Source organism: Pecten maximus, chromosome 4 (assembly GCF_902652985.1).
Source record: "Pecten maximus chromosome 4, xPecMax1.1, whole genome shotgun sequence".
Lineage (NCBI taxonomy): Eukaryota > Metazoa > Mollusca > Bivalvia > Pectinida > Pectinidae > Pecten > Pecten maximus.
In genome coordinates, this window is record NC_047018.1 from 7,312,538 (window position 1) to 7,324,289 (window position 11,752).

Below are 11,752 nucleotides of genomic sequence, written 5' to 3' on the forward strand. Positions count from 1 at the left end.
GAAAAGTTAATTTTGACTATTACAATATCATTATCATATATGTGATTTTATCTCTGAAATACGTGTGGACTGATATAAATATTCACTGATGAGAAATCTAGACAAAGAGCATATGTCTTTATCAGGATAACACGCGTATAAATATCGACACCTTGTCTCACATTACAATATCTGTGCATTCCTTATTTACAATTAAAATCTATCATTAACACCAAAATCTTGTCGCTAATGACCTAGTATATGATTAATACGTAAACACCTCTTCGTGAAGTAGGCACACGTAATATATACGCGTCGTATTAATATCAAAACGAGAGCTATAGAGATAACGGTAGGAACCTGCAGAGATATCCTTTAATATAGAGATAACGGTAGGAAACGTCAGAGATATCCTTTAATATAGAGATAACGGTAGGAAACTGCAGAGATATTCTTTAATATAGAGATAACGGTAGGAAACGTCAGAGATTTCCTTCAGTATAGAGATAACGGTAGGAAACGTCAGAGATAGCCTCCAATATAGAGATAACGGTAGGAAACGTCAGAGATATTCTTTAATATAGAGATAACGGTAGGAAACGTCAGAGATTTCCTTCAGTATAGAGATAACGGTAGGAAACGTCAGAGCTATCTTTTAATATAGAGATAACGGTAAGAAACTGCAGATATATTCTTTAATGTAGAGATAACGGTAGGAAACGTCAGAGATATTCTTTAATATAGAGATAACGGTAAGAAACTGCAAAGATATTCTTTAATGTAGAGATAACGGTTGGAAACGTCAGATTTCCTTCAGTATAGAGACAACGGGAGGAAACGTCAGAGATATTCTTTAATACAGAGATAACGGTAGGAAACGTCAGAGATATCCTTCAGTATAGAGATAACGGTAGGAAACGTCAGATATATTCTTTAGTATAGAGATAACGGTAGGAAACGTCAGAGCTATCCTTTAATATAGAGATAACGGTAGGAAACTGCAGAAATATCTTTCAGTATAGAGATAACGGTAGGAAACGTCAGAAATTTTTTTCAGAATAGAGATAACGTTAGGAAACGTCAGAAATATCTTTCAGTATAGAGCTTGTTTGTATTGGGAGGTGTGGTTTGACGGTGTACAGTTATAAATTGTCCGTTTTTGTATTGGGAGGTGTGTTTTGACGGTGTACAGTTATCGGTTGTCCGTGTTTGTATTGGGAGGTGTGGTTTGACGGTGTACAGTTATAAATTGTCCGTGGTTGTATTGGGAGGTGTGGTTTGACGGTGTACAGTTATAAATTGTCCGTGGTTGTATTGGGAGGTGCGGTTTGACGGTGTACAGTTATAAATTGTCCGTGTTTGTATCGGGAGTTGTGGTTTGACGGTGTACAGTTATAAATTGTCCGTGTTTGTATCGGGAGGTGTGGTTTGACGGTGTACAGTTATAAATTGTCCGTGTTTGTATCGGGAGGTGTGGTTTGACGGTGTACAGTTATAAATTGTCCGTGTTTGTATTGGGAGGTGCGGTTTGACGATGTACAGTTATAAATTGTCCGTGTTTGTATTGGGAGGTGCGGTTTGACGGTGTACAGTTATAAATTGTCCGTGTTTATATCGTGAGGTGTGGTTTGACGGTGTACAGTTATAAATTGTCCGTGTTTGTATCGGGAGGTGTGGTTTGACGGTGTACAGTTATAAATTGTTCGTGTTTGTATTGGGAGGTGTGGTTTGACGGTGTACAGTTATAAATTGTCCGTGTTTGTATCGGGAGGTGTGGTTTGACGGTGTACAGTTATAAATTGTTCGTGTTTGTATTGGGAGGTGTGGTTTGACGGTGTACAGTTATAAATTGTCCGTGTTTGTATTGGGAGGTGCGGTTTGACGGTGTAGTTATCGATTGTCCGTGTTTCTATGACCCGTCTTTTCTTCAGGTGATCTCGTTACACGCATTTGATTTAATTATTATAATATTCATTGTATCTAGATTAATATCAGAGAGTGTCCGTTTGTATGAAGATATTCTTGATTAAAACATCAATTCTTTCGGCATGGCTCCAATTGAAAGAGGATGATTTTCATATCAATGAATATGTATTAATCTATTTGAGCGATGTTTTGTCTTCTCTGTTGCAATTGATACTTAGTGTCGCAATCATATACGGTAGTAAGTGTGTCAGAGTATCCCAGATGTCACTAATAGGGCATTTATATCCACCGTCTATAAATATGATATCGTCATCCAAGGATGAGATCGCTCCAAAACGTGTCGACACTGTAGCACGTCATTTCTATAAACAGATAACCAAACACGACCCTTTCTTTCATTTGATTTATTAAGTATAGAAAATTCAACATTAAATTAAAAAAAAAAGGCACTGGAAATATCCAACGTAGATTGACCAGATTGTACACTTGCATAGAAATACAAATCTGTAATACTGATATACCATAAAAAAAACATTTAACACGTAAATAGGGGTTTGGGAGGCAACCATGGGGGTCTCGTGATCACCTTACCAGAAGTACGATTACCGACATGGCACTTCAAACACGTGGAATGGACACGGGGACATTTGGTCGGGAGTCGATTACAGACACAATAAAATATAGCTCGAATACATAGTTTGAAAAAGAAACTTACTTGAGCTAAACAAATCTTAAACATGATGATCGGTAAATATTATTTGGTAATTATCACAATGTTGATTTTAAAGATCGGTATTATCGCGCGTTTATCTTGTTTTACCGATGTTTCTTACTCTTTTGAATTTACTTACATTAAAACATACGGAATTTTTTCGTGATTATTTGGTATTTCATATATTTTTAGCAAAAAACTGTGGATGTGTTATATTCTTTCCTCATGTTTAAGTTAATTATATGTCAGTGTTATGTTGATACTATGGTTACATAACTGTTGCTTCATCTGTGAACAGTTACTTGAAGGACATTGGTACATATCGCTATGGTAGTGACCACAGTGGCCCTCGCTCCCGTATGGCCGGGTGGGGCCTGGAGGCAGGTCACACCTACTTGGTAAAGACCTCTGGGTCGTTCCCCCGGAATGTGACGTAACGTCCCCAAAAGGTAGACATTCATTAAACACACCAGATTGGTAACTAGAATCGGTTAATTTCTGACTAGAATGTTCGGATTGTTTTGTACTATAACTTATTGGAGTCTGAACGCCGTCTGACAGACGTCGATGCCGAGAGTCGTTGTTGCGTTTCATTGGTTTGAGTTCTACATACTGAGGTGTGGAAGACGTGACCATCTGACACTGACCGCTCGTGCTAGGAGGCATATTTGGAATGTCTGACGAAAACCGGGGTACAAACGACTGGAACACATCAGAGTCAGATGTGTCAGGGTACGCGGAAAGTTGGGAACTGTGATCCAACACGTCGATATTCACAAAGTCGTCACATAGTTTATTAGTGTTATTGTCATGAAGAGAGCTTCCTATGACGTTTGAAAGATATTGCGCGTCCTTGCCTTGTTTTTGTGCTAGAAGACTAGTTGATGAATCATCACAACCCGGTTCAGCCTTTACCCTCACGGAAGAAGGATTCTCCACCCCTTTATCCGTGTCGGATTCGTACAGAAATCCAAACGGATCCTTTTCACCGTAGCGATCAATGGGCCGAGAAGATCGATAGTCTGGTCTATCCTGAGGATCTACAGGTAGAGAAGACACAGGGTATAGAATCTCTGGCATTGGGATACCTCGCGACCCGAATCGGTGTAAAAAGTTTACAGAACCGCTCTTGGAGCAGAAAGCAGAGTTGTGGACGGAGGTATCGGAGTAGTTTCTAGACTGGTTAGACATTGAAGGGAAGAGTGTCGACAATAAGTTTTGTTCCTCATGTATGTAAGGACGATTTTCCTGTAAATCACATGACTTATAAAGTCCCGGCTGATTGTGATTTGTGTCCAATGAGAAAGGGCGTTGCCATGGTGACGAAGATGCTTCATATATCTGTGGAGTCCATGAATTAGAACGTCTAAGGACGTCTGGTTGTTGGCCATCCATATATGCGGACTGATACTGATTCACTCGGATATGTGTACACGTACATTCAAACGGCGAACACGAACACATGTTGTCAAAACCTGAAAATGTAGGTTTTATATGTTAGTTGTCACACAAAATATTTTATAACTCATAGAGAATAATTGATGTTGGTCAGTGTAATGTATCATGTTTTTTTTTTTCATTTTTGGAATTATATCCTATTTATTCTTACCGAGCTGAAATAAAAGCTTTACAAAAAAAATATGTCAACATTTCGTTGCATAATCACCAAACTATTCCATCACTTGAGCTTATATATTCTGTCATACATCCTTTTCAATGTTATAGAAATATGTAAAGAAGTGTAATAGTTAAATTGATATGTTAACTTACTTTTCATTTTCTTTCTGTGTATTTCTTTGTGTACACCTGTATTGGACGACCCGCGAAGTCGTTTCCGTACAGAAATATTCATCTGAAATATTCAATACATACAATAATGTTTATCTGAAATGACAAATATACAAAAATATCCATCTGAAATATCCAACATAGAAAAATATCTAAAATATCTAACTAACATATTACTATTCATCTAAAGTACCCAGCGAACGTTGAAATGTCCAATTTGCAAAACTATTCATATGAAATACCAAACGTACAGATATACACGCATGATATTTAACTGTAATATCCAACGTACGGAAAAACCTGTACATAATATCCAACGTACGCAAAAAGACGTATATAATATTTAATTGTAATATCTAACACCCAGACATGTCATAGACATGCCACGTGATTCGCATATAACTTAAATACTCGGTCTAGAATTAGCGTTATTTCTCACTTGATATTATTCAATGTATATTTTACGTTTATTCAATTTTATTCATTACATAATTATTGGTTATTTTATTTTTAAAAAACAACTTAGTACATACAGTCGACATATATGTCCTTGCACTAGTTACAGAATACACGTGGATATCAGTAGTCGTGTTATAATTAATGAAGATGACCATGAAAACCCAGACAATAACCTACCATCATCAACTTTTCCTGCTGTCGAATTATCTTATTATGTCGCCTAGCTTCAGCGGAGGCTTTTACCTCTGGTTGAGGGTGGTCGTGGATTCCTTTCGCCTGGAAATAGATAGCACCATGAAGATTCCGCCAGAAATGGGTGACAGGGTAGCCACAATGGCCTCGGCAGGACATGAGTTCCAGTCGGCCTGAACAGCGCGAATTCGGACATGCTTTACCTGAAAAGAAGAATTCAGAGCGCTATCAATCTAGATGTTTAAACTAATGTCGATTTCTACCAATTATATAACTTCCAAATGTCTGATGTTTGGACTAAGAGAACGGTTCACGGAATACAAGATAAGGGGTATTTACCAACTTGTTTCCTCCTAGCTTTGTCACAGATCGCAGGTCTAAGATGGACTTTATCCCCACTGTCCAGTGAGCAGTCATGGCTACATACGAACACTCCAAGACATGACTTCTTTAGGATGAGAGCGTTATGGTTGTTTGTGTTCCTCATGGCCCAGCCACTGACATGTCTCCTACCGTCCTCCACATCACCACTGTACACATACCGACAGTTACCATCGGGCCATTCTTTGAACGCATCGAACTCGTTAACCTGAAACAAAATATGAAAGCTAGTAAAATATCGAAAATAATTATCTAAGATCTATTATGTAAAGTTATCTTAATTATAATCAACATTATAATTATGATGACAGAGTGTTATCTTTGATTATAATTATTATCAAAAACCAGAATGAAATGTTTTATTTGTATTTCCTATTATAGGATTGGTTGCAGTTATCACAAATTTGCATTATTCCATATCAAGATTATTTTATAACGTATGTAAGTTGTAGAATGCTTCAAGCATATTCATTGTCATTCGTGAACAAGGGATCGGGCGCAATTTATTGTAACTCATTACTATGTTCTAAAATATACTAAAACTTTTTCTTTTGCCTTATGTTCCGTCACGTAAGGGGTTAATTATATGTCATTGATTGATTTTAAATTAAAAAAAACCTATCCATTCTATTTCATTTATTCAGTTTTGATTAATAATTAAAATCTTCCTACATATTTTCCATCTTCCTATGGATAATTTCACAGCTTTGTAAATCTTAAAAAATGTCTGGAATGCGAGATACACGTATCTCTTTGCCATTACATAAGTACGGACTGTTGTTATATACGTGATAATGTAATACATGCTACGCCATGACGATTTAATATAAATTTATAGTGTATGATTTTTTTAATGTATTATTTAGTACTGAACATTCAAAGAGGTCCGAATCAAAAACAATTTCATCACATTTACAATATATATATATATACTACAAGACCTTACCACAGGGAGTGTGTTGTCGTTGATGTCCCATTTATGGTGTGAAGACATGCGGTCGGAGTTACTGTCCTGCATGCCTGGCAGAAATGTAGCTTCCTCTGTCAGAGTCATTCTCAACTATCTGGAAAACAAGCCACACATGAAGTCAATGTTCAAATGGACATCATAGTTCATGTAAAACCTGTATTAAATCACTATGCCTCAAGCTGTTTTGTAATATATTCATTTTGTAACATTGCTATTGTACAAATATCGTATAATTATAATCGCTGTGAAAGGAAACAAACATTTATCACGTTTAGTTTACTCATAAGATGTATGAGTTTGAGCAGAAAGCTAGTGCTTCTTGATTGGAGGGACCAGAAGTAGCAATTCCCTGTCCATTCAGTAGGGAGGTACAGCACTGGCTATCTGTTTGATAACAAATTGACACAGAAGCACACAATTGTATTATGGCATCAATTATCACGTCCATAGAACGTGTAGTTCAGATTGGAAAATTATGAGTTTTTGACCTAACACGTGCAATTATGTGTAGTCATGAGGGGAATATTGCTAGGGTCTTCCTCCGGAGTACAGAAGAGTGATACCAAATTATAACAAGTCACCAAATGATAATTCCTCCTGATTATACATCTTGGGCTACAATTAGCATTTGAAAACCAGTTGTTGTTTAACCTGGATATCCCTGCATGTCTCGGCATTAGTTAACAACCTAGGATTATTTGTTAAATAATCTCAGCGGATGGGGGATTCCATTTGTCTTCAGTAACACGTTAAGGGCGTGAGGTTCTGGATGGTATGTCTTTGTCTGTAAAACATTGTTCTCATCAAAAGAGCTAATACTGTGTGGTTAGACTGAAAGAGTAAGCGGCCCCGTTCTGTTGTTCCCTTGGCCTACACTTCACCTGTCTCCCCTTTATGGCGATAACAGTGGTTGACTTCAGAAAACCCTATTGAATACGTTCATCATATTCTTTACACTGCACAAAGGATGACGGACCCCATGGTAGTATCATTATCTGTATCATATAGTTTTTGTGAAATTCTTCGGTATTGTCATCATTCAGTGGTATGTACTTCTGTTTGTGTTGATAATTCAGGGTATTGTTTAAACAATGTATGCAAATTATATATATCTGTGTATTGGAACAACGAAATAAATTGTTTATTATTTAATTTTACCCTTGATGAATTTATATGTATTACTTTTACATCTTCAAAATTGTGCGCTAAATTAATTGCGTTATTTTCCATGCGCGAATATTACTGCATCTCCTAAAATTATGCGGTAATAATTATTGTCTTATTAAAGAATAGGCTCATAGGTATTATATTGTATTTCGTGTGTAAGTTTTTCGAATAACATAATTATGCTTGTGTCTCTTACCATAAAAAGGAGAAAAGCGAAAATATATTTCTACAGCGTAGCGAGGATTGGAGCACCATTATGTCTCGTATTTTGTAAATTATAAAATGCCTTAATGAAAACAAACCATCACAATATTACCGTTAATGTGCCGAAATATTGATGTCGATCGCTATTTAATCTTCCTAGTTATCTATAACACATATCGTGCAGTTTTTAATCTCAGCAAGTAAAACTGACAATATTCATATTCAAAAACACGAAAGCTATGGCAAAAAAAAAAAAAAAAAACATTGGTAAAGTATTTTATTGGCGAAGATTCGATGGAAAAGATTACAGACAATGTTGTAATGATAAAGATCCAGGTTTACCTCGTCTCGCGAAAGTCACAGCAAAGTGTGACATATTGATAAAATAGATTATTGGGAAGATGCTACCCCATATTAATGCTTTGGAAGTTTTATTAGTCATGGAAATTCGATGGACATGATTACGCAGTCGTGAACGGGTGTCAATGTATTGTTGTTACCCGTACGTGTAATGTATTTGAAAGTATGACATAATGACCGTAGGTTGTTTTACTCGGGATTTAATGGCAATGAAAAGCTATCAACGTCCTTTAAATTCTCGTAACTTATTCTCCGATATCCTTTTATTACCTTTCCATTGACACGAAGAGCATATTTGGTTCTGTGATCTCAACGCGTGAAAACATCACTCATATTTTAATACATTCTGTTATAAAACAAAACATACTGCATTTGTGGAGGTGAGTTTTATAACTTAGCAACAGACATCCCGTTATCATTCATCTTTTGGGGGGTAAAGTCATACCAAACTAGTCATCACAATTCATGAAAACCAGATTGAAATGCCATTTTCACGCTCCTCAAACCTGTAATTATCTGTTGACCATTTCAGTACAAAGAGGCGGCCATTTTAGTCTCGTTACTCAAATCAAAGTTGATGCTCACAATGCAATGCTTTTAGATAGAAAGATTTTTGACGATTTCATTGAAGTTTTAAGGAACGCACTTTTTAAATGTTTCGAATGGTTAATTTTATTGTTGCAAGGGTAATAACATCTACAATGTGATCGTATGCTTACTTTTATTTTCTTTATATCATTCTCTAAATAAATCGTTTTAGATTAAAGTCAGCTGATTCTATTGAAAAGAAGTATCAAAAGGTGAAAATATATATAACTGATAAACATGCGTTACTCGTATCGCACTTAGATCTACATCAAAATGTTATTAACAAAGAAATATCGTTAATATATCTACCTTTTTTTAAAGCATGTTATTAATGCTAGCCTTACTTAAACAAATTCCCATTTTGTAAAACAATGTTTAGAATGAAGGTTAGGATGAAAATGTATGGCATAGACAATGGCCATTCGGGGATCCGAAGAAATATTGTAAATAATTTACAAAATATTTGGAGGATTTGCTTTTCTAACGAGAAAAAAACCCAATGAAAGTACATGCTTGCCTGTGTGATACCTGAACCCCCCCAAAATCCAAAATCCAAGACATAGCCATAGAGGACACGACTAAATCACCACTGTCATCTTGAACTACATCATTTTGTATTTTCTCGCACGCCTGATCAATTAATGAAAAAAAAGGACGTATGTGTTTTTAGCTACTATACACGTGACCGGATCCGATGTTTTCAGACTGATTCGCATATCAAACTTTTAACAAAGACCTTTTTTTCAATTTCCGATGGGTTTACAAATAACAATATGTCATTTTCGTTTACGCGAAATTATCTCCCTCCCACTTTTGTCGGTTTCAATTACATCATAATGGAGCTTATCAAAAGCACAGCCCTCTATGATGTCAGTGTGAACACGAGCTAAACGCCCCGACTAATGACATTTATCCCTTTTGTGAATAGAACAGAAATGCACATTCAATGGTGCAAATAAAACAAGTTTGTATAAGAAACTTTATAATCAGCTGTTGTTTTCTCTGTTGGAATCTCGGCAATTTTGAACTAGAATTGTTAAAATGTTTATGAAATGCGACATCGTTTTGCTTACTAGATACATTTTTGTTTTATGATTCAAGGTTAGTTTTACTTGAAAACTTTTATCACAGAGAAATAATCATAAGATCGTTGTATTGTCCTTTGTTTAGATAATGATCATATAGAATGTATTTTCCTGCCATTGCCACTATACTACATAAAACATTAGTTTTAAATAATTAATATTCTGAAAACAAATTTATATGTAACAAGAAAAGTATATATGCAAAAAATATTTCCCGTATTATAAATGATCTATTCGGCACGAGATATAATTGCCAGGTCGTTCCGTTAGAAGTACATCAGCCAGGCTTATCACCTGTATCACTTTCTTTTCATTTTCAGGGAACATTGCGCAACAATGTGTGACATATACATCCATTACGTGGTTTTATGGCTGAGAGGGTGACAAATTGAAACGTTTTAGGATACTCCATCGATAGTATTACACGAACAGGTGGCACCATTGAAGGTATTTCAGTAGAAAGTCCTCTGTTAATACAAGGCTAATCTCCAGCATCTCTATAGTACATTATGTATATAAACCCAACAAACAGCTGCACATTTGAATTTATTCTGAGATAAAGAGTGTTGTAAAATATAACGCTATAGATAAAAGCTTTAGAATTTTTTAAGAATATGTTAATATCGATGAATGAAACGTAAAGAAACGAGTACCTAACAATATAAAATTAAAATGTAGCATTTCTGCTAAACGAAATTTTCTTTTGTCATTTTTTGAAGTTCCAGTTTAATCTCATTTCATTAGAACCTTTATACAATTTTTAACTACAAACAAATACGGTATCTGAATTCTGGTTCTCATCATGTAACTATCGGATAACTTTAATAAACTAAGATATCACTCTGCACGTCTGTCTGTCAAACAATTGAAACCAGGTATAGTATTTCACTGAAAGTTTTAGAATTGTAGACAATATACTGTCGCGTGCCTCCAATTAGTGTACATATCCCGTCATACCTCATCGCAGATCAGAGGTCGAAACACGCACGTGCCAGTCATGCGTATAGCCTGAGGCCAGATTATTTACTTTTTTCATGTATACAATTTCAACACTTTATGTATTACATTTGTTAACATTTTAGATATTTATTGACTATTTCTAAAATTGATTTTTAACAAAATATTTTATATTTTATATTCATATTATATATAGAAATATAGGACATACACATTTGAAAATAATAATTACTCAAAGTTGTTCATATTTCCATTCAATATGATATATTTATCGTTGCAATTGCTCTCCTATTGAAGAATACTAACGTTTATTTAGGAAAGTTGATAATTTGTTGAATACAAAGAAAAGAATAAGAACATTCAAGCAAATTTAGATAAGGTGAAATCATTTATACTGGAAAATTTCCAATATTTTTAAAATAAAATAACAATTAACTGAAATTCAGCGTTTGTATTAATTTACTAGATGTTTCATTATTTCAAAATATTTTCGATTACATCAATTGTCCATTGAAATTATTTAAAGTTTACTAGTCATATTAGTGAGGTTTAGCACTGTTTAGTTATCATTTCTTTTAATAACAAGATTTTAAACAATGATTAAACGATTAAATAGCATTAATAGTTTAACATAGGAATGATAATAATGCGTACAAAAATCGATGATGAATATTCTATATGTAACTGATGTTGAAATTTATAAAGTAACTACTCACCTACATGTATCTAAATCCCGGAACTTCCAACACTTAAATCGTCGGAGCAAATGTAAAGTGTCGGGGAAATTATGCTAACACGCATACATTTATATGATCTTCTATTGATCGATGCCATATTTCGGAGACCAATGAGAATCCAGAATGGGACGTGTGTGTGACGCCCCCTGCTATAACTGGTAATTCGTCATCACCTCTCTCCGCTTGTGTTCACAATATTTGTTTTCCGATAGAACTATGTATCTGACGAATCACAAGAATTATGATA

The 11,752-nt window shown here is 35.1% G+C and overlaps 1 protein-coding gene across 1 annotated transcript; it reads right to left on the minus strand.

The window, feature by feature from the left end:
• Positions 1-2,313: 2,313 nt before the first annotated feature.
• Positions 2,314-11,542, minus strand: LOC117325102. Its single transcript, XM_033881047.1, has 6 exons — positions 11,485-11,542; positions 6,384-6,501; positions 5,396-5,645; positions 5,042-5,259; positions 4,388-4,469; positions 2,314-4,092 (listed from the first exon to the last, which is right to left on the minus strand). Exons 2-6 carry the CDS (start codon positions 6,489-6,491, stop codon positions 2,852-2,854), a joined length of 1,899 nt encoding a protein of 632 aa, XP_033736938.1. The 5' UTR covers positions 6,492-6,501; positions 11,485-11,542; the 3' UTR covers positions 2,314-2,851.
• Between the last annotated feature and the right edge of the window lie 210 nt (positions 11,543-11,752).

Excerpts from the sequence above, each read along its gene's own strand:
- LOC117325102 (XM_033881047.1), bottom strand. The coding sequence starts at position 6,491 with ATGACTCTGACAGAGGAAGCTACATTTCTGCCAGGCATGCAGGACAGT. Across the intron at positions 5,646-6,383 it reads ACGACAACACACTCCCTGTG|GTTAACGAGTTCGATGCGTT; the intron begins GTAAGGTCTTGT and ends ATTTTGTTTCAG. Across the intron at positions 4,470-5,041 it reads AGCAGGAAAAGTTGATGATG|ATGAATATTTCTGTACGGAA; the intron begins GTAGGTTATTGT and ends TGAATATTTCAG.